The sequence below is a fragment of the Mugil cephalus genome, chromosome 3, assembly GCF_022458985.1.
Source record: "Mugil cephalus isolate CIBA_MC_2020 chromosome 3, CIBA_Mcephalus_1.1, whole genome shotgun sequence".
In the NCBI taxonomy this organism is placed as follows: Eukaryota; Metazoa; Chordata; class Actinopteri; order Mugiliformes; family Mugilidae; genus Mugil; species Mugil cephalus.
The window spans coordinates 24,310,915-24,334,293 of record NC_061772.1 but is presented as its reverse complement, the minus strand read 5'-3'; the positions used below and the strand labels follow the sequence as shown (position 1 = coordinate 24,334,293).

The 23,379-nt window shown below is 41.4% G+C and overlaps 1 protein-coding gene and 1 long non-coding RNA gene across 2 annotated transcripts in view; one reads left to right on the top strand and one right to left on the bottom strand.

Annotated features, from left to right (window-relative positions):
* Positions 1–1,009, top strand: part of LOC125005414 — a 112,817-nt gene extending 111,808 nt beyond the window's left edge. The window contains exon 4 of the long non-coding RNA XR_007112445.1: positions 875–1,009. This is a non-coding gene — a long non-coding RNA (uncharacterized LOC125005414). The remainder of the gene's footprint in view (positions 1–874) is intronic.
* obi1 (ORC ubiquitin ligase 1) lies at positions 355–6,459 on the bottom strand. The gene is made up of 6 exons (XM_047580763.1): positions 6,250–6,459; positions 5,914–6,049; positions 4,413–4,504; positions 3,691–3,912; positions 3,136–3,224; positions 355–2,109 (listed from the first exon to the last, which is right to left on the bottom strand). The coding sequence occupies exons 1-6, from the start codon at positions 6,319–6,321 to the stop codon at positions 762–764; spliced, it is 1,959 nt and encodes a 652-aa protein (XP_047436719.1). The 5' UTR covers positions 6,322–6,459; the 3' UTR covers positions 355–761.
* Positions 6,460–23,379: the final 16,920 nt, after the last annotated feature.

The following is a 23,379-nucleotide window of genomic DNA, read 5'->3' as shown; positions in this document are numbered from 1 at the left end:
TAAATTTGCATAATAAATAAGGACCATGGAATTAGTGCGTGTGAGGTCTCTAATGTGTGTCTTACAGCTCGCTACATGCTCGGGCTGTCTCCAGTGTTAATGGCAACAAATTAGTTAGTGTTCACTGTAAAGAAAATCAGCAGCAAAACCGAGAAGAAATATGATCATGTGGAAAAAAAATAGTGGATGTCTGCTAACTATTAAACCCCAACTCCATTAAAAGTCAAAATATAAAAATTCACCACAACACTAGGCCAGTATAAAGACCACGCGAGTCCTCTTGAGTCTTTTTCCATCACTGCAAAAGACAAAATGCAGAAAAAAAAGCACAACACAAAAATCTCCACACCTCAGTTCTCAATGCATTACTTTTTTTTATTATTTCTAACACACATGGCCATTTGCATTCAGAATATCACCATCTATCATGGCTGCATTCGTCTGCCTACAGTATTGCGTGTCTTCATAAAAAGATTACCATCAATACCACGTCTGCTGAACAGCTTTAAAGTATATTTAAATAATGTCTTGGCACCGAATGTGTCTGTTGTGTGATTACGACAGACAGAGCTACTTAACTGACACTGAAACCTACAGGTAGATAGGACAAGTCCATCAACCATCCTGTCCTAAAGACAATAAGTTACTCCCTAACATCACATATTCAGATAATAATGTTTCCTGCTGAATACAGCCCTGAAGCCTGACCAAAACACACCACAGTGAACAGCACATACGTTTTGTTATTTTTTTGGAAACCTTCACATGAGCTTTGAGAGTTTCGTGGGACTGCTCGTGTTGAAAGGACTGTGAGACTTTCTCTTTATTGGCTGGCTGCTGTTCAGTGTGTGTCTGTCTTTTGTTGTGTTCACAGGCTTACTGCCGGTGGAGCCTGACGAGGAAGAGGAGGTGTTTACGACATCGTGGTCTTGTCTTGCTGGACTGAGAGAGCCAGAGGGACCGGCCTTAATCTCGTCCAGAGAATCGAAAAGCAAATCAAAAGACAGCTCTTCGGTTTGAGAGGTCTCTCCACGCCCGGCACAGCCACGGACATGGGCGCCACTCTCCACACCGGACGCCTCCTCTGCAGGGCATTTTGGAGCTTCTTTGTCGTTCAAGGTGCCATCCACGTTGTCTTGTACTTGGTGGCTTTTGTGCTCGTATTGTGTTGCAGGTTTGCCGCAATGGCTTGATAAGACGTCGGGACGGGATTGGGGTTCTGGGACTAGAGTGCTGTCCAAGTCTGTAGCAACGGAGGAAGCCAACGAGAGCTGAGATCCCCGGCTACTGGAACTCTCTCCGTCCAGCATCATGGAGTCCAACTCTGAGATTTTGTCCAGGTAAGCTGCATCCATGGACGCCTCACTGGACATCTGGAAACTATCAGATTTCCCAGTTAAGGTTCCCTTAACTGGGCTTTCTGTGCTTGGACCAGGGTATGACTGGTCATTTGAGTTGGATCTCTGCCAACCACCCCAGAAGTCAGACTTTGAAGGTTCTACATCATTTAGAGGCAAAGCTTGGGGGAACTTCTCTAGGCTGCTGAACTGGTTCCCCACAGTGGTGCCACTCTTATCGGGAATGGGACAGTCTTCAAAATCGAGCTTCCTCAGATAAGACACAGGTTTAAACGCCACTTTCTTTTCTCGGATGCCGGGGCTTCTCAGAGTCAGGGAGCGGAAAGCAGAGGACGGAGTAGTGGGCACAAAGTCTGAGGAGGTGCTTTCTGAGTCCCCCTTTTTCTGATCTCCAGTCAGATTCTTGATAGACTCTTTGTGATCCACGGACGGCACAAACGTCAGGCTGTGGTTTCGATTGAGCGTCCGACATTCTGCCTCTGGATTGCTGCAGATCGACTCCCTCTCATTGTCGCTCAAGCTTCTCATCATCATGCTGATTTTCTGCTGCTGTGTGAGAGTGTCCGTCGCGGCCTTGCTATCGCCGCACGCTTCCTGCACCTCAAGACGAATCTTGTCGAACTTTCTGACCCGAGACTCCAGTTCATCGACGTACTGGTCGCTGCGCTCCAGAGCCCTCTTCAGGTGGTCAACATCACGCTCATACTGCTGGATTTTAGCTTCCAGAGCTGCCACGGTATATCGGCCAAACCTGCGGACACATCGTTTTGTCTTTAAATTATGACAGAAAGTCAAATAGTTTTTAACAGAGTGATGCCATTTTTTAAAGCACTACACTTTTCGCAGATGTACCTTATGAAAGAAATATCATTTTTTCAGCAAATAAAACTCAAATTAATTAAGATTCTATGTTTGACTAAAAAATGCTCTATAAACGGTGGCCCAACATGTACAAGAATGACCAACTTTATCAACATGTCAAAATCTCGGACACTTGGAATTTAAAAATAATAATCAAATAATAGTTGGGAGTATGTTAAAGCTGCTACTGTCTGTAATGGTGTATTTAATCTGTATAAAACAGTATCTTGGATGGGGACTTGAAACCATGGACTATTAGGTATTTTATAGAAATTAGTTACCCTTTTCTAATGCTGCACTCACACTACAGACAACAAAAATTACAAAACTACAACTCCCATTAAATAGAAGCCAATTATATGTGCTTACAAACTGAAACCTGTCGTCATGTGCATATTGCAGAGCTCCAATAATGCGTTGCTTCTTCAACCAATGATATGTGTTCACTTCACCAGTTCAGTAGCTGGCTACGCTTATCAGTTTTTGTAATGTCGCTTGTAGTGTGGCATATCTGTGCATGTAGGTGCATAAAACACAAAAGTCACACAGCTGCCTTCGAAAAAGAGGAGAAAACTGCAAAAAAAAATTCCCCACTGGCATCAGAATATGCAACACTGACAGAGCCTATATATATTTAATACATTTGGTATTTTTAAGATGTTTAATTATCCACATGACTGATAACCTTCCAATAATCCAAGATCACTGCTCCGGGCTACAAAAAAAAAAAAAAAAAGCTACCGACCCCTGTTGAAGTATTTCAGGCTGCAGGAGTTGCTCAGAAAAAATGTTACATTTGTAGATTATTTGAAAGAATAAGGAATGAGGGAAAGACAAGGTCGTATGTGGAAAAGGCTTAAACCTCTTACTAAAAGTCAATAATATTTGAGCCGTCTAACACAACACAGATGCTTACTTCTGAGGAGATCTGCTCGCCACCTCTGCTTTCAATCTCATATTCTCTTGTAGCAGGTCGACGTTTTGCGATCGCAGTGCTTTGTTTGCCTGCAGACGGTGAAGACATTATTATTAAAATAATTCCACAACATGAGCCATTTATATTCCAGACAAGGGTGCACACACACTGTGAAATTTGGAGGCCAAAACTAAAAGTTTGTGATGGCAGTTTGTGAAATGTTCGCCCTTGACTACATGGGAACAAATCAAACCAAATATTTCAGCCCTTAATCAACCTCAGACACAGCAACAAACATAAACAAGTTTCCCCAAGTGAGACTGTAAATGACCAACACAACATTTAGACACTCAAAATTGATGCAACTCAACATTGTCTCCTTCTATCAGTCACAGTAATCTTTCTTACAGATAGACAGGTGTCAGTCAGGAAGGCAAATATTGGCCGATACCAATGTGTGGATTAAATGGTACATCAAATCTAGTTTACTATAACAAATAAGTAGGTAAATAAACCAGACTTTCAGAATAAACTGAATGTATGAACGTTGCATACCTCTTTCATCTTATTCATATCCTGTTTTATTTTATCGCAAACGTCTGTGGCAGCTCGCAGCTTGTTGGTCCACTCTTCCAGAACGAACGGGTGAACTCTGTGGTCCTCTGCTTGCACCGTCGTAATGCTGCAGGGATCCAGAGCCGTCCTCAGCTGTGCCTCCAGGCTTTGATTCTTTGTCTTCAGCTCCTCGTTTTCTCTCATCAGCCCCTCGATTTCCTCCTGTTAGAGAAGAAGTGAACCCGACAACAGTCACAAACCAGCATCCGTTGAATAATCAGAATAAAAATGCATCAACCTCAACTGTCCTGGTTACTCTGGATTTTCAGTCGGATTGAGAGGGGTGGTGTTAACCCACTGACAATCTGTTCAGTAGGAAAACATTAGAGCCTAATAACCATTTCAGTCTCATTTGAACATGTAAACATATACTGTATCTTATCAGATGATTTTTCTTGTAAAGAATTACTGAGGGTTATTTAATTAGTTATGGAATATTTTCCATATAAACATAGTCAACTACCACAGTGCTGAAAAGTTAGCACTGCTAAAGTAAGACTTATACAAACTGAAAGCAGCCTTATGGGCTAAAGTAGAGTATAAAGTCTTTTCGAGGCGATAATGGTGTTAATTAGCTGGTTTAAACGGCTTTAACCTGCTTGTTATTGTGGTGAAAGTCTATGTAGAAATATTAAACATGCGTAAACACATGAAAGCAGTACCTCGTACTCCCGTAAAAGCAGCTCTCCTCTGGTTTTTCGAAGACATTTTCTCATCGAAGGACTGTCGCTGTGGTCACCTTCATTTGTTCCTCCTGGAAAAGAAAGACATGAGTACAACAAATGTCAACACACGACACGCACACATCAAAGTGTTGTTCCAATTAAAGTCAGTCAGCTTTTATGTGGATTCAGTGATGCCTCATTTAGAGGACTTTAGAGCTGCAACCCGTTACATGAAGTATTAGTGACTATCCAATTTAGGAATGCCAAAAGGAGAAGGGTTGTGTTTAGGAAGTGTTGTTTTAATGTATACTTGCACGGGTGAACGTGGGGTTAGATTTACACACAACTTCGGTCTTCCTGCGTTCTTTCCTTTTTGTGTGACTCTGTTTACATTTGACAGCTTTGCTAAATAACCAGAGTCAAGGTGTATTAAGACATGGATGTTTCAGTCACCCACTAGAATATTTCTAGGTGGGAAAAAAAAACTTTTATTACAGCACCCTAAACTTCAATTTACATTTATGGATCTGTTCATTATTTTCATAATTTTCTACAGGCTAACCTGCACAAAACTGTCTTAAAGTTTCATGATCTTTCATGAGTCTATAATCCTGGTACTTCAAGGCTTCCCTTAAATAATATAATAAATGAATCAACTGATATTAATTTGCGTTTTACAGCAAAGAGATGCAGAGGTGTTTCAAGATTTATTCACAGGCTGGATTCAAAGGTCCCATACGCTGTCTTTTAAATGTTTTTGAATCCCATTAAAAGGTGGATTGAAGTTTAAATTGCAGTAATAAAAGTTTTGTTTTCTGCAATAAACATTCTAGTAGATTTCTTTAATCTGCGCTACCAAAGATGAGTTATTTGATGCTGTGGTCCTTTTGCAAAGAAACAGTGTCCCACAAAAAGGCAAGAAAGCTCAGAAACAACATGTCTGCAGGAATATAACGCCTCAGTCACCTGTGCAAGCATATATTTAAACAACACTTCCTAAACACAAACCTAACTTGGCACATATGTCCTGTAGCGTTTCTCTGGTATAAAAGGCTTCTCCAAACCACAACTTGGCAACAACTTTATTGCATATAACTATCACTGCAAGTTATGTTTTCTTTCATGGGATATGAGCTGAATTGAAACACAAAAACTGATATGTTAATCTTAAATTTGCTAATATTTTTCATGAAGCATGAGGAAAACCCAATCCAAACTACCGTGCACGACTTAACAACAAGGCATATTTGAGTTCTTCTTCACATTTTACCTTGGAAACAAACAGAACTGGATGATCGGACTCAACATATCCCATCTTAGTTCATTAACTGCACCCATCAACTTCAGGCTATTGATAAAACCAAGGTTACAGGAGCCTATTGCAGAATAGCAACCCAACTGTGAGACAGCTACTCCAGGCGGATGGAGCGTCTTTTGTCTTTTCTCTCTTTTTTTTCCTCGTCTGTGTGCTGCTGCTGCTGCTACTGCTGCTACTCACCGATGATCTCCCTGCAGGGGTTCTCTGCTGTGATGGGGACTCTGCAGGTGGGACACTGGCTGGCTTTCTGTAGCCACATCTCTATGCAGGACGAGCAGAACACGTGGTGGTTCGCACAAATGACCGGCTGCTTGACCTGCAACACAGACAAACACCGGCGAATTGTTTGGTAGCTTTGGCAAAACAATAGAATAGCAATACAAAAACAAAACTAACGTCAGAAATGCAAATTATGCGGTTGCTATGTTGCTATGCGGGGCAACGCGTCTACCGTTTATCGCTTGTAAACATCGTAACGGTTGACGGTTTAAAAAAAAAAAACAGAATGGCCGTTACCTTGCCGAGACATATCTGACACGAAATCGGTAAAGTTAGAGAAAGTGTTGACGCTTGGTAGTTGAGAGCCATGGTTTTAATATATGCACAGCACAAACTTCCCCCGTGGAGGGATAAACTTCCCACACTGGAGCGGATTTGCAGCAGCGTAGCGCGCCTGCTTTCCAGACTACGGAAAGCCCAAGGGGACGAAAAGGCTCCAGATTCGCAAACTAGGCGGCAACATCCGGGTCTGAGCCAAAGCGGAAGTGCAAAAAAAACTGCAGTTCGTCGAGTGGCCGCTTGAAGTTGGCTCCAAAAGGGAGCAAATCCCCATTGGCCCCCATGTTAAAAAGCCAAACTTTACCGCCATATTTAACACGTTTGCAGCCTGATACAAACAATGGTTTTGGTTACAACATCTTATTTTACTATCCATGAAACTATACGGGTAGTGACTTTTTTTTGTAACTCAATGGTTTATTTTTTATTAAGGTTTAAAATTCTGCATAATTAAGGCCGTTCTCACTTTGAGTGACCAGCTTAGATTTAGACATAGGCCTACTTTAATAATCCACAACAGCAAGAACGATAAATAATAAAAAATAACAAAAACAGAAAATAAATTAAATAAACTTCCCTAGGGTTAATCAATATACAAAATAGGAAACTTCTTAAGGTACTTCTGTTATACATTCTCTTTAAGAATAAAAGAAACATTTTAAGGATCGAGCAGCAATGAACTAACTTCCACTTTGGAGATCTGTGGAGCAGTTGGATGCTCTTGGTTATGGGCGCTGCCAGAGTTTGCTAGCTGCTAGCCTTGGTCTCTCTGCTACTCCTCACCTGAGCTAATGACAACCATTTGACTGAGTGTGAGGTTTTGGTCCAACTTGGATCATTTTAAATACAAATAATACCTCACTGCTTTGGTGCAACTCCTGCCAGAACATAGAGTATATACAGTCAATGTTGCAAACACATACAGAATAAAAAACATCTCCACAGAAATTCAGTGTTTTGATAAATGCAGCTTATTTACACATGCGTTTCACAATTCCGCAGTGGAAAAGTTATGTTCAGTCACTTATATTAATGTGTTCTTTACATATGACTCTCACTTGAAGACACGCCTTCCTTTAAAATCATTATGCAGCAAAATGACTCTCCTCTACCTTATAGTATTTTTAATTTACCTTTTTTATTATGCACCTGTATTCTGTCATTATTAATTATCCATACTACCTCTGCAGTAACATAATATAAATAAATATACATCAATCAGGCATAACATTAAAACCACAATCAGGAGAAGAAAATAACATCTTGACGTCTTCTGACAATCCAATGTTCTGCTGGGAAACTTTTGGACCTGGCATTTGTGTGGATGTTAGCAGCCATCCCCAGTGGGATGCAGTCTGACACAGACACAAAAACGCTTTAGGAACAACAAACAATAACAGCACAAGGTGTTGACCTGGCCTCCAAATTCACTACATCCCAGTATCTGTGGGATGATCCACAGACTCCCCTCCCCTCAACCCAAAGGCCCATGGCACCCTCAGAAGGCCCATGTCCATTCTCTGATTAGTTACAACTGTTGGAGGCACAAGGGAGACCTACACAATATTAAGAAGGTGGTCATGTTATGCCTGATCAGTGTAACTATGAGCTTAGCTCTAAACTAGCAAAGTTAGCTAACTCAAAGCTGATTGTACTGACTTCTGTCATGATGTAAATATAAACAAGCTTGATTGGTCAAGTATACTCTATGTAAAGTTTGAATTTGTTCTCCGCACTAAACCAATCAATTTGTACACAGAGATGGTCGTGAGCGCACATGGAGCAGCAGAAGCTGTCGGGGAGAAGCTGCTCACAGGCACTTCAACCATGGATGCAGAGGTGATTCAAACCAGTCACTCTGCAGTCCCAAGTCCGTTTCCCTTAACGAGAGACACGTGTTACAATTTCTGTATAATAAAATCCACAAAAACCTCCATGGATTTGTTGGACAAGACAACTGCATTCTCCATAAAAATCTACAAAGCCACCAGAGGGATGCTGAACTTGGGGTGTAATTTGCATGTCAGAGATTTTGCTGGAAAATAAGTCTTCAAAGTGGAAAAGGTAGTCCTAAAAGAATTCCAAATGTTTAATGTGGTAAAAATAAATACATGGAGATTACATTTGCACATATACAGCGGCGTGCAGATGCTTTCTATTTGGGTTACCATGTAAACAAATATAGCTGCTCTTCGAGGAAAACTCTTGTATTATTTAGACAACGAACTTCTGGCAAAACTTAATGCAGAGAGTAAATTATGGAGTAGGTCTCATGGAGAAAACTAGGCTGCAACTGGTCGATGGGTAACAAACAGCAGCTACTAAATTAACTGTGTTTATATTAACAAATGCCGTTCTTTACGTAGACCGCACCAATATCAAATAAACTCACTTAAAGCCTTTTCATAAAGAAGATTACAGTTAAATATCTTGGAAGCCTTTGTCTGATTTTGAATGATCTATCATCTATAAATAACAAAACAGATTGATCGAAAATTAGCATAATTTCCACTACAACTGTTTCAAATTACATCTCTGCCACAGTTCAACCCTCCGGAGCCATTACTCATATCTAAACCAACATGTCCCGTGCTTCATCGTATCTCAAACCAGGACATCTTCTCTGGATCTAATATGATTAGAATTGACTGACTGCAAAATAACCTTGTACACCGATCCCGGTTTTAAAACATCAGCAGCACTTGTTTGATTGTTTTCAGTGGCCTATTAAATGGATCACGGTCAACCACTTGTTCTCACTCATTTTTCATACGCCCAGCGGTTTTTATGAGAGCATTTGGACTAGACTAACTCTCTATGATTAATATGTTTAACTTGGACAAGTTTGAGAGAGATTTTAATGTGGAATCAATTTACATAACATTACCAAATGTTACTGTTTTCACCACTGTACAGTGCAATGAGAATGTATTGAAAGACTGTAATAGCATGGGGTATACAGGCGAGAAAATATCCAGCAAATATTTTTAGTAACTATTTCGTATTGGATTAAAAAAGAAAAACTGTGTGGGGGTTTTTATTCAGGTGCAGATCCACCTCAATAATGCTGACGACTTAAAAGAGACCCTCTACGAGTCGCTGTCAGTTACTTTTCAATGTGCAGTGGTAAAAAACAAACAAAACAAACAAAAAAAAAACAAAATCGAATTGTAACTGAAGTGGTTAATGAATTTGTTCCTGGGAAACATGCCCTAAAATAACCAATATCAGACGGAAATAAAATAAATACCCATTGTCCCACTGAGATTGCATTGCTTTGCAACAGGCCAGTCATTAATTGGTGACAGTCAATTAATCACAGCTGGTACAGACGGCTGCATCTATTGATCTCGTCCCAGCGCTTATTTTTCATCCCTAAATGACACCGATTGCCAGATTTGACCAGCGTGTGTAATGGACAGTGAAGAACCAATGACCCGAGTGTCAGTCTTGTCACAGGTTGGGATCTCGGCCCCCTCCCCCCCCGTCTCTGGCAAATAGCATCTTTACCATTTAGCTCGGAAAGGTTTAGACTGCCCTAAGAGCACAGCAGCGAAACAGTGGTGCTCTGGTGCTCAGATGACCTTTTCTGTTTAAGGCTTAATCTCTGACAAATGCTTGCTTTAATTAGCCTGATACCCCCTGCCTGCACTGCCACCCCACCCAGCTCTTCTCTCTCTATCAGGGTCTCTCTAGATGTCTACTTTTCTCTCTCATCCCCAGCACGACTTCTGAAAATTCTCAAAGCTCGTCAGTGTGGTGTCGGTAGAAATTAACTGCCTGGTAGCCAAAGATATGAAACATACGGTGTATATATATATTTATATATATATATATATATAGATATATATTAAAAAAAATGTCTGAAATTCTACTTTTGTGAGAAAACACAGAGGCATTAAAAAAGAAAAATAGTTTGTATACATTACAAAACTATATGGGCACAAATACTGAACAAATTGTTAAAAAAAAAGAAAGAAAGAAAAAGAAACAGACAAAGGTATTGTTGAGGAGAGCAAATATACGCGTAAAAAGATTAGCCAGGGCACATTACGAAGTTTAAGATAACATGCAATGGCAACCTGCAGACCTCATCTATTGATCAGTCACTATCAGAAACAGTAGACCACAGCAAGTGTGTGTGTGTGTGTGTGTGTGTGACTCCAGGTTTGTGTGCAAACTCAGGAGAAAGGCAGAATGAACATGAACTGGAGAGTACCTATGGTCATGTAGTGTACATTTTATCATACTGCTTCAATAGATATAGATAAATATATTAATGTAAATTCCATCAGCTGCTGATTTTTAGACTTTGACTCTAAGATTGCTTGGTCACAGTAGCTTAGTTGCACATAAGAAAAACACTCTTTGCCAATAACCAGCCCCTCTTTGTATTCTTCTAAAGTTTAAACATCAAGGAGTAAATTGGGCAAACGTTGCTGCTCGCTTCTCCCAGCCTTGCCGAAATTAAGTCCTCCACAAAGCCTCGGCTTCGCCCTGAGACTGCAGCGTCTCGTGCATCCCTCCCACTAAAGCAGCAAAACACAAAAGAGATGCATGGCTACAAATCCCTGTTTTATTGGAAAGGGGCCTAATTATTAGGATGTAAGTCAGGCTGTGACTGGAGGGCCGTCTCCTTGATGCGGGCCCCGGTTTATATTTATCCCCTCCTCTGCAGCTACAGCAGCGGTGCCACCATCACTACCAGCAGTGTGTGGCGCTTTTATTACATCGCCCACAGGCAGGTTCAGCCCTGTCACAGTCACACGCGCGTTCGTGCGCACGCACACACACATCTGCACAGCCCGCAGGACCGGCAGCCAGTTGAGTCTCCTCCACAGCAGAGTTACCCCACATCCCCATGCAGCCCCACATGGGCCCTTGGGATGGTGGAGGGAGGGAGCGGGTATTATGGTAATACTATAGCATGCTGCTCCCTTCCCTTCTCCTGCAGCACAGCTGGGAAGGACCATCATTACAAGTATTGTAGCAATCTGTTTAAGAGGGACACGTTGGAGAGGTTGGGTGACAGAGAGAGGATGAGTGCTGCATACATAGATCACATAAAATATGATTAAAATGTGTGTGAGGGGACCAGGAATAAAATGCAAAACTTGTTATGAACACCTTATATCAAGTCCACTGTCAAAATGGCCAGCTGTAAATCTCTATTTTCCCCTTTTTACTTTTTTATTTTATTAAAGGTTTCTTGTGTTGAGCTGGTCATATCTCAAGACAAGAGGCCCGTGGCACATAAGGCATAAATAGGACATAAAGTACTTGAATCTCTAATGCCTCATATAGCTTTGCCAATCTATATTGTAGTGTGTCACAAGGTGGAAATCCATTAGAAAATGACAGAAATCAAATGGCCTTGCAATGCAGCGGCCGCACTGCTCTGAAATTACTCCGATTTCATGCAAAAATTCTCCAGCAAATTATTTTTTAGGTACAAAGGAAATCCGGGTAATGTGAAGTCTTCGTGGTAATTGTTAAAAAAAAAAAAAAAAAAAGGCAATGATACCTCCGTGGTGCTTCAAATTCTCGGTCTGATCAGAATAAACAGCGTACTCCACTATTCTGGTGGAAGATTAGACCTTTGACAGAGCAGTCAGTCAGTCACTGTCGGATTAGGCTGCTCAGAGCCATCCATCTGCTTGTCTTGTTTTGGAGAAGAGGAGCAGCCAATGAATCACAGCCTTGCTCAGACTCATCCTCGCAGCATTTTTCTTTTTTTTTTTTTTTTTTTTTTAGGAAACACAGATATCCATTACATCCCTTTCTTTTACATCCCCCTCCTTGTGCCCTCCTTCTCATGCTATTTTAAGCCCAGTTTTGAACAGAAAGTTCGATTGATAAAGCGCTCGATCTATAAGAGCGCGCGCAGGGGTGAAGGGTTATTGAGTATTGTGAAGATGATCTATTAAAAATGCATATTATCTCATTATTCCTGCTGCTAAATATACATGCACACATATATATATATACCACAAGATAGAAAATGCCTCTCTTTCTCTCCTCTCTTTCCTTTCTTTTCTTGACCCGACAGAGGGCGTGTGAAGAGGAGAGACGGGAGCAAGGAGAATGGTCTTTTTAAAAACTGCTTCAGCGGACTAATGTTCCTGAAACCCGAGCCCTTATTGTGTCTGAAGGACATTATAAGACAGGCACCCTCCACCCTCTCGATTAAAGGTGAGCGTGTGGCTGCAGCAGTGCGTAAAACGTTGGCTCGGTGGAAACACGGCGATGTTTAATTGTTGTTGTTGTTTTTTTTGGTTAAAACAACCACTAAAAGCGCCGGTGAAATAATGTCCAACAAAGACATTTGTCAGCACTCCTCCCAAACCCCCCACCCTCCCACTTCTTGCTCCTCACGTTTACCACACACATACACACACACCAGGAGGCCTTATTAATTATTTGTAGCCACTTGACTTCATATTGTGCTTCCAGTGGCTTGGTCAAAGATTATAATTACCACTTCCCTGTTTGTATCATTTTCCATCTCCTGTGCTTTTAGTGCAGTATTACTTCTCTTGTCCCTCTCTCTCTCCCTCTCCTCCTCCCTCTCTCCCGTATACACAAGACCAAAAGTGCAGGCACATCATTTATTGATAAGACAAAAAGAATGTAATGAAATTATCAATGTTCTTGAATTAATTATGAACATGATTAAGAAAGCTAAAATCTCAGGAGCCAGTCTCTCATTACCCATTCACTCTTAGGGATTGCTTTCATTCAGGGGGAAGGAGAGGCGAAAAAGCCTTCCAGCAGAGCCCAGTCCGGCTCAGCTCGTCTCCCCGTGTGCCCGTCCTCTTGTCTCTGCTGCCGGGGCCAGTTGACCAGCCCTCCGACAGACCGACCAGCCAGCCAGCCAGCCAGCCAGCCAGCCAGCCAGCCCGGACGGCTCTCTCGCATCCGTGCTCGTTGCTGCAAGTGTAGCCGAGCGCAGCTAGCCGCCTCGTGGCCTCTGACGTTAGTACGGAAAAGAGAGGATGTGCTCAACCTTCCCCGTTCTGCTCCCGCGATCCAGCTCCAGGGTCTTGACCCTCCTAAAAAAAAAAGAGAAGCACCCAAGGTAAGTGAAACTTCTCACACCTCTAATTTAACTAAATTAGCTTTTAGGAACCACTTCCCAGTTGCACTTGAAGCTGTATTTTTCACTTTTCTGTCTGTTATTTCACTACATTTTTAACGTATTGAAAATTACCACTACATGGTAGGTAAAATGTTTTTAAGTGATTAATTGGAAAAAAAACTAAATTATGTTAATGATACATAGAAGAAGTAATACATTTATATTTATGTAAATATATGCATTTAAGTATCATTTTCTTATCTAGTCTTGTTGATTATGTTTCATTTTGTTATCTCACTGGGGTTTCTTAACTGAAATGTAGGAGCTATTTCCATAGTGCAGTGCATGGCGGATATGAAGTGAATCAGTCCATTTCAATCACACAAGCATGATCCTCCCTTTTGTTTAAATAAGTCTGAATAATTATGATAAGATGAAGATAAAAATAAAAATTCCTATCAACCATTCACCCAAATGTACATTTAACTTTTAAGCATAAATAACTTTTAATCATTTTTTTTTAAAAAAAAAGTACAATGCTACAATGATCCATATTATCTTGTCACCTCTTAATAATATCTATATTTGACTTTTTTTAAAAATTTAAATATATATTTCTTTGACTTTGCAGTGCACATTAAGCTAATTTCAGTAACTATTTCCCCATTTTTATTCAGTGAGAGCAGTCGAAAGTCTCTTCATGTCTTTGGCTCAGTCTGGCTTTTCTTTCGCTCAGTCACATGGGACAGTATATGGAGCAATACTCCCCAAAGTGTTGGGAGTTTCAAAACAAAGTCTAAAAAGCCACCGTCTCCCTCTTGTTTCCACCATCTCTCCTTTCTAGCTTTCTCCACACGTACGCTCTCTCACACACGAGTCAGCGCGTGCACACACAAACACACAAACACACACATACAGACAGACATGAATATCAACCTATACATCGTTTCACCTCCCAGTGCACGCGCCCACACGTGGACATGCTGGAGCAGATTTACACTCGTAGCACGTACACACCAAGCTTCTTGTTGTTTTTGAGCCACTCTCAACTAAATGTTTAAGTGATGAACATTTAAGGTTCAATAACACGTACTGTGAAATTTAAAGCAGTGTTTTTGTCTTGCCTTCATGCTACCGACAAACACAAAAAGACTTTTTTGTTTCCCTTTGACTTCATGATTTCTACCAGGGTAAGAAAAGATTCACCAGAGGACAGACAAAACAAGAGAGAGAGAGATTTCAGGGGTTAATGGCAATCCTCCTGTCCCAGGGATTGATCCGAGTATTGGATCGCACATAAAGCTGCAGTTACTGGATATTACCCCGCTGCTATCGGCCTGCAGTGATGGCCTGGATAAGAAGTGCTTACCAAAGAGGATGCTCCTTCAGGGCAGATACGGTTTCCCAGCCCTCTGGGAACAACAACCACATGCCTGCTGCTTGCTCAGGAACTTTCTACCTCATCGAGTAAATCCAGGGGCCTTATCAAGTTACTGGCCTACTGAACTGCTCAAAAAAAAAAAAAAAGAAAAACGAAAGAAATGTTTAAACCTCCTTGGATTTTGAGCTTTGTGCTGGCGGGGCAGTAATTAAATGGCACCTGCTTTTCATAGATAAGGGTGTTGATTGTTTGGTTTGTGTTTTATGTCGGATGCAGTGGAGTTATCGCAGATTCACTTTTGCCGCTTCTGAGATTTTTGCTAGGTGGGATTGTGGAGTACCTCCAAACTGTTTACTCTTAACTTAAAGTTTTACTGTTTGCTTCGACTTTGACTCGACCATCTATTGCTTAAAACCCTTTAAATGGCTGTGGTTCAAGCAGCTGCCCTCAAATCAGACCTGTCTGTATCCCAAATTGCGGTTCTCCTTCAGATTTGTACAGCGATTATCTGATTCCAGATCTGTGCCGAGGTGGCCAGCTCCACCCGTGAGCATCTGCTGTATGTCTCTCTGTGGTATTACCCATGAAGCACCTGGCTCATGCCACGCAGCAGCAAACCAGAGCCCAGATGGCAACTAAGCAGGCTAATTATTTCAACACAAAACTCTGATGTCCCACGCCAGCCAGCACTGTGGGGCCAGTTTGGCATTCGGGCATTTTCTGTCTCTAGCTCCGCCGAACAGGATGTGTGCCATGTAACTATAAAGATGTCAAGTGGGTAATCACGGTCATGGACAGGACCCGGTGCGGTGCTTGGCATCCAGATGTAAAGTTGCTTATATGTGCTCTCCTTTGGCAGCAGGTGATGGTGCATTGTTTTTTGCCCTCACTGCTTATTGATGCAGATGCTCATTTTATTCCTGAGTTGACCGTAACAGAAGTTTTTTTTTTTTTTTTTTTGTAACTCCTTGTTGTTGTTTTTTTTTAGGCACTGCCAGGTATTTTTGACCAGTATTTTTTTATTCATTCATGTCCACCTACATGTCCCCTGGTGGCCACACTGAGGTATTGCAATACGTCTTCAGATGACGCCTCAAACCCAAGTCCCTCACTTGCCTCCTCTAAAATGTCACCGTAGACTCTTCACATCATCTAGGACACAGTGTGCCTCTGTTTTTAATTAAAACATCACTATCAGCTCATGTGCTGCATCTCATTCATGCAACAGACTGGTTCAGCATTGTCGGTTCAATTTTTAAAGAACGTCAGATGGCAATTTGAGGCTCTAACACACTCAAACACAGATGTGGCCCACTGCAGGTAGGCTTTAACCAAATTAAGCCCCGGCGCTCTAAACAGTGTCACCGTCTTTATCTGACATCAGAGGGAGCAGTTTCTCTCTACGTCCTCGACCACTCTGAGGTTGATGAAGTGTTGCCATTAGGGCCCATCTCCTGCACTCACAGCCACATCAGAGCAAGAATTGGTTGCGTTTGATAAAGCTGGCACTCAGAACAAGGTGCAGCGCCCACAGCGATAACCTACTGACTCCAGCATTAAAGACTCCACCAGTGGGAGGACGGCTTATATCTTGATCGATTTGTTCTTGTTAGAGAAATACGGCGCGGGCTCCCGCCTGTGCGTTTTGTACTTTTGTTGCTCTGAGTGCAGACGCGGAGAGTCTATACATCCATGGGTCGACAACACGAGGAGAAAATTTGATTTTTTTAAAAGGCTACGGACTTTTTGGCCTCCGCAGTCTCACGAGTGACATAACTGCCACCCTTAAATGCACAATTCACTTGTTCAAATACGATAAAATTCATTCTAAACATTTTACTTCCCCGCTAAATTGTAGTGTTCGATGCAATTCAAAACTTTTATGAACATTTGCAGCGGTGTGAAATAGTTTACCACTTCCACAAAACACGTAAAAAACTAAGCGTTCGCCTACAGGAGCTACTATTACGGTTTTATATTAACGAGAAAAAGGGAAACTACTGTGCTGACTCAAATTTAGAGACAAATTAGCCGAAATAAAGCAATAAAGACTCTAATCTGTCCCAGTACAGTTCTATCTCATCCGCTCACCCTCCTCCTCCTCTTTCCCTCTCCCTAAAGTGTATCCCATCTGCTTTGGGGACCACTGCCCAGCATGCAGGAGCAGGATAAGCACACCATTTCCCTGTCAATACTTTGCTATTAGCCTCTGCAGATCCATATATCACTGAGCTGTAGGCTATGAGATGGTGTAGGGTGTTCTTTTTATCTGAATGGCCGAGGTTCTCCTCTCTGCCCTGCACTTTGATTTATCCAACCAGTAGGTTAATGAGAGATGGAAGCAGGCCCTTCACTCTTTACCCTGAGGGTGTAAAAAACATGTGCATGGCAAGGGATGGAGTGAAGTGAGAGACGGGGGGCTGCACGATGCAATCCCTAAAACGCTGCAGAGAAGAATCCTGCTTTGTTTTCAACTAAACACCAGGAGGACTTTTGTGCACTTTCTAGAGGTCTAGACTATGATTGTGTCTGAAATCGGCCCCATAAACCCTATATAGGCCCGTTTTGTAGTGGTGTCCAAAACCTACATAGGGGATTCAGAAAGTAGTGATGATGGTGGATGTCCCATCATGCATTGCGTCTCTAGCGGCGGCGCCGTTAATGGCCGTTAGTGGCTGTTAGTAAAACAGATTAATGAGGTTCATTATGTCTTATTTTATTTATTTTTTTTTTTTTTAGATATATTCTACGATTTTCTTATCTTCAGACATAAGATTATGAGGAGATGTTCATGTTACCTGCTTGCCGGGGCCGGGCGCTTGACGCCAGAAATGAGAGCCCCTCTCGGAGCTGCACCGAGTTAGTTTGACACATTTTGAAGTTTCGTCGCGAAAATATGAAACTTTTTCCTTTCTTTTTTTAAATTTTTTTAAATTTTTTCTTTCGTGAACCTCACACATATTTGTTTACAAAATAATGACGTTTTAGTAATTTGTCTGACACGTAATGATGCGACGGCAGTGACGTCATTAACTGCGCGTCAAACAATGATACATGTCGTGTCTGAAAACTTGGGATTGAGCTCACTGTGTTGTGAAACCCTACAGAGGGAGTAAGGATTAGGGAGTGAGTGAACGAACTGAAAAATCAGGGGGAAAAAAGAAAACCCTTGGATATAATTACTTTCAACCTTCTGTAGCAGATTTACTTTATAGTTTTTACCATCAACTTCTACTGAGCTTCAACTTCCCTGATAATTATCCAGTAAGATTTCTTGATTATTTTCTCTCTACCAATGAGTTTATTCCTGTACGCAAAATGGTAAATTGTCTTGTATTTAAAAGGTAGAAAATCACTTTGCGGTCACATTTATACATCGACCCGTTTGTTCACTCGAGCACATCTACACACCAGGCACCTGCACCAACTTGGACTTCTGTGTTTTTCTAAAGGACACTTCAGCCATAAACTCGTGACCAAACCACAACCACTCCCTCTGTGGTTCGTGGACAACCCGCTCTACTTAAGCAAAAGTAGCTTCTTTAAAAAGTAGCTTCAAATCAGATGTTTTTTATGTTGGTTCTTCTCAGCGAATTCAATTAAACCATATGGTATCCTTCTGTGGATATTACTGTTAAATGTTCAGTTTTGTGTATTTTAGACTCGTGAACACGAGTGTCAGCCTGCTTCAATTATTCCTCTAAGCACGTAGCTATAACTGTGAGCTTTTTTGAGTTGTCTCTTAGTCGTATGTCGGCTGTTTGGGAGGTCGGCCTAAATGCAAAATCCTCTCTGTTCTTACACAGTTTATCTAAATATGCACTGGTAAATATTACAACTCTTATTTTGAAACCTTTTCCTGCTTCATGCAATTTCACAAATCTTGATCAGCTGATCCTCTCAGCCATACCTCTCAGAAAATACGTGTTTTATACTTGTGAATACCAGTATTTATTTATTTTATTAGCCCGAACAACTCTAACTTCTCACTCTAACTACTGCATTATTTAAATGAATAGTTCAACATATTTGGGAGATATTCTTTGAGATAAATTTTCACAGCAGCCATATAAAATTAACATGAAGTGAAAAATGACAGGTGAGGAACCAGGCTTTTATAACTTTTTTTTTTGTTTGTACATGCATGCATGAGGGAGGTACAATTTGAGGAACAGCTGAAACAAGAGGCCAATCAAAACCATGTGAACTGTAGGAGACACACATAACTGACTATACATCAAGCCAGATTGAGGAAGATTTCACTGCAGTGGACTTGGATGTTTTAAATTCACGAAAATACAGGTTATGTTGTTTTAAATGCAGTCGTTGGGGCTAAAATGTGCAGCGTAATTACAAGCCTGCTGTGCATATAGAAAAAAAAAAACTGTCCCTTACACCTCAGCTGTATGCTGTGTCGCTTTGTATTCATGGACAAAATGCAATATGAGTATAGTAAATAATGATAAGAGACAGTCCTAAAAAGCGATGTGTTGCTTTTCAGCACTTCCCCTAGATCAGCGAGTTGCATTGCCTGTTACATCAGTGAGTTTATGACCTGCAGATATTTGGCCTCGATCCAAGAAGAAACTGTCTAATGAGCAAGCTGTGTCAGTGTCTCTTGCAGCTCTCTCTCAGCAGTCTGCCTGTGCTGTTTGCAGGGATGTGCGCGAGTGTGTTTGTTTGTTTGTGTGTGTGTATGTGTGTGCGTGTGCGTGAAGGCAACAGAAACTCTCTGTGTTGAAGGCATTTAACTGTGGGATAGAGAGGGAACTCAAGAACTCTCACACACAAGCACAACAGGGGAAGACAAACCACTGCCAGATAAATGTCCTACTTAACTATTACGCTGTAGTACATTTCAACAAGGAGTCAGACCCCTCCCCCTGCTTCCTTGTCACACACACGAACACACACACAAAGACACACACCTTCCATGAAAAATATCTAACATATGGTTGTGTGCTTCTAGCTTGTATCCCAAGGCCAGTTTCCCAGCTGGCTCCTGGAGAGAACAGAGAGAGACGGGGGGAGAGAACCAGAAGAGCATGAAGCAGTACGTGGAAAGTGAATGGAAAAAAGAGATGCACAGAGAGGGATGTAGAAAGAAGGAGGGGATGAATACGAGATGGAAATACAAGGGGAAAAGAAAAAGAGAAGAGTAGATGGAGGAGATGGTCGTGCGCCTCCCATCCCTCCTCAGCCTATGGCAGATGTATTGCAGGTTCGGACTGTTAAGTACCTGATAATTGGTTTGCCCGTGAGGCATCAGTCATTATGCTTCAGTAGCAACTAACAAGGCCCTATCGGGGACGACAGCTTTTTTTCCCTGTGATTTACACAGGGTCTTACAATGATGGTGCTGCACCCTCCCGTCCTGGTAAAAAAAAAAAAAAAAAAGAAGAAAAGAAAAAGCCTTACTGCAGAAATAAGACCATCTAGAACCAATGACCTTTGAAACATCACTTTATCCCAACAAAACATGGTCCATTGTATGCATTGCATTGTGTGATTTTGGGATTTTTGATTGGCAAGGTCACACAAACATATTTTCTGTCTTTGTATTGATCATTGCAGGGACTATTGGAGGTCCTCTTCATCTCAAGGACATTTACGTACTGACCTTGACTCTGTACACGGAGTGACACACACAGAAGGCTGTGTGTTGAGACAACTCATATAGCAAGTGGAAATATTGGCCTTTACATCCAGTTAACATGAAGTACCACCCCCTCATGTCACCGCAGACACTAACAAGTGGCAGGTGTTATATTTTGCTCAATATCTGCTTCTTGCTAGCAGCTATAGCTCGATTGCATAATTTTAGTTCTGAACCATTGTGCATTTTGTCATAATTGTTGCAGAGAAGACACAAAAGGTCATATTGATAAAAAAGAATATAAAAAGATCTTTTATTGATCTGCCTCTGAAAAGAATACTCAGTTATAAAAGGATCCTTATTGAATGCCATAGTTGGGGGGGCGGGGGATCACATGGGCATAATTATTTTTGTTGCAACCAAACAGTTCATTAGTTCGTGTCGTAATTTGACACATCTGGGAGCTGAAAGACGCTATTTCATGCAGGATAATAATAATAGTAATAATAATGATAATCCAGAGCCCTGCAGACATCTTCATTAGTGTGACTGCTGCTGCTCCACGGTGCCTTTTAACAGACAATAACGTGTAAAGCCGCCCCACAGTCTGTCTCGAAAGGGTTAACGTGACTCGCATGTGCCACTGCCTCAACATTCATCATGTTTCTCCGTAACTAGATCATAGCTTCAATCACAGAGAAGATTAGATAGTAGTCTATTAATCTCCTATATTAAGCAGATCCATTTGTGAAAGCAAACGGCCCAGAGAGGCCATCCTTCCACTTGTTGTCTCTAAATCTGATTAGCAAGTATAACGACATGTTGCTGAGGGTCACAGGAGATATAGATTGGTCCTGCCTGCATCTCCACTCTCACTGACTTGGGTGTCGGAAGAATGAACAATTTTATGTTCAAGGACTCCTGGGGATTCCTCTTGTAGACACCTTGTATATTGAACGAGCAGGATAATGGAGGGGAGGGGGGCGGGTTCATTTGGAGTATTTTCAGCTGCAAAACAAAGCGTGTTTGTGTGTGGAGATTATTTTAGCCGCCTCCTCCGCTCCCCTCAATATTTTACACACAGTTTTAAATCTAATGCAAATATGGCTGGCATCTGTTCTGGTGTCAACACTCGTAATCCTAAGGACGTGTTTCATTAATAAACTAACGGCGCGGCATTGTCTGCACAGGCTGGCTCTCCAGCTGGATTTCTAAATAAAAGAGTAGAAGTCTGGTCTGTGAATCTGTGCTGCAGTGACGGAGACACCTGTCTTTTCATAAACACCTTGCAAGATGCATTTGAATCATTTAATTTAGAATAAATAGCTGTAACGAGGTATAAAAAAATAAAAAAAAATCCATTTTTGTTCTTCAAGTAAAAGAACAATTGGCAGTAAAAGTATTTTATAAATGTAAAGCAGGCGTCTTCAAACTTTTTCAGGCCAAGGACCCCAAACTGATGAGATATTAAGTAGGGACCCCCAACTACTATATGTGTTCTATATTAAACTCAGCCTAGCGCAATTTATAAATATGCATTATCCCTCATCCCTTTACTATGTGTGTGTGTGTGTGTGTGTTGGATTCATGTTATGTTGTCGTGTATTTAAAGAAATTTAAATTAGTGAAAAATATACAAAATTGTCCAATCAACCAAAGATTTTCCGACAGCAGTACCTTCATGGACCCCTAGGGGTCGCAGACCCCCTGTTGAAGACCTATGATGTAAAGTGTAATGAGATATGGGGTTGGCTCTAAGTAAAATGTCTTAATATAGAAAAATCTCAATATAGAACTACAGCAACTGCAGAAATGTGATAAAGTAGGAAAATACCATAAGATTTGTATGCACAAGAAAAGTTTTCCGTGTACTAAACTGCAGGACTTTAATGTGTTGTCAGTAAATTTCACTTACATCTTATATAAAAACCCAAGTTGCATGGCTCTGGTCAGAAATAAGACATTTAAGCTTTTTGTTTTGTACCTGAAAAAAATAAAAATATTCCAAACAGGCCTCATTTTTAAAAGTTGACAACTTGGATGGAGTATTGACTTCATCAGTCGTGCTGTGTGTTTGATCCGTGAACCCTTCGGAGGTCACGATGTCAGTGATAGGCACGATGATGAGCAGTATGATGTCACTGGTCTTTATTTAGCCTTCTTACCTCATCCCTCACTGGAAGAGGGAGCAGAGAGCAGTAACGTTCTGTCAGGTGTCTTGTTTCTCTCTCTGACTTGACTGGGACGAGGAAGGAGGAGGAAGGAGGAGGCGGGGGAGGAGGAGGAGGAGGAATATCCGGTTACAGCAGGGAGCAGTGTGCATGGGGACAGATCTGTTTACTTGGGGAAGTTAATTGATTGGGAGGAAAAGGTGGTGAGGGGAGAAAGGAAGAAAAGTGGTAGAAGGGGCAAGGAGAGGAGGGTCGGGAGGGTATTGATCATGTGACTGCTCCTGCCATAACCTCCGATATGCTTCTGTGCTTTTATTGCATCGTAATGCCAAATAAGATTGTTCGCTGTACAAACAGCAGAGAAAAACAAGGCGTGCTCAATGAGGGGGCGACGCCGAGGCATTGAGTCGTTCAGATTGGTGCACTCATTAAGATCAATTTTTTAGCTTTTTCATTAACACTTTGGCCTCGGCAAAGGTTATGTCACAGAACATATCCTTCTGTACTAACTGGGCTGTCGATAAGATCTGGATTTACATGCATCAATAGCTTTGATACAGAAATATCCGAAGCAAAGATCCGTCGTCGAAAGCTTCATCGTGGATGTGAGCACGTTGGTCATGATATTGCAAAGCTACCCACTGCTTTAATAGTGTCTATTTATAACATGTGCTTTTTTATTAGAAGAAAAAAAAATCTAAAAAACAAAAATATATAACTCGAGTGCTTCTGCAGAAAAACAAACAAAAATGAGCCCGGTCATGCGCAATGTGTCCATCAGGGAAAATACAGAATGAGATGGAGAGCAGTGGAGTGCAGTCTGCATGCCATCCACTTTGTATTGGATAGACCGCATCAATTA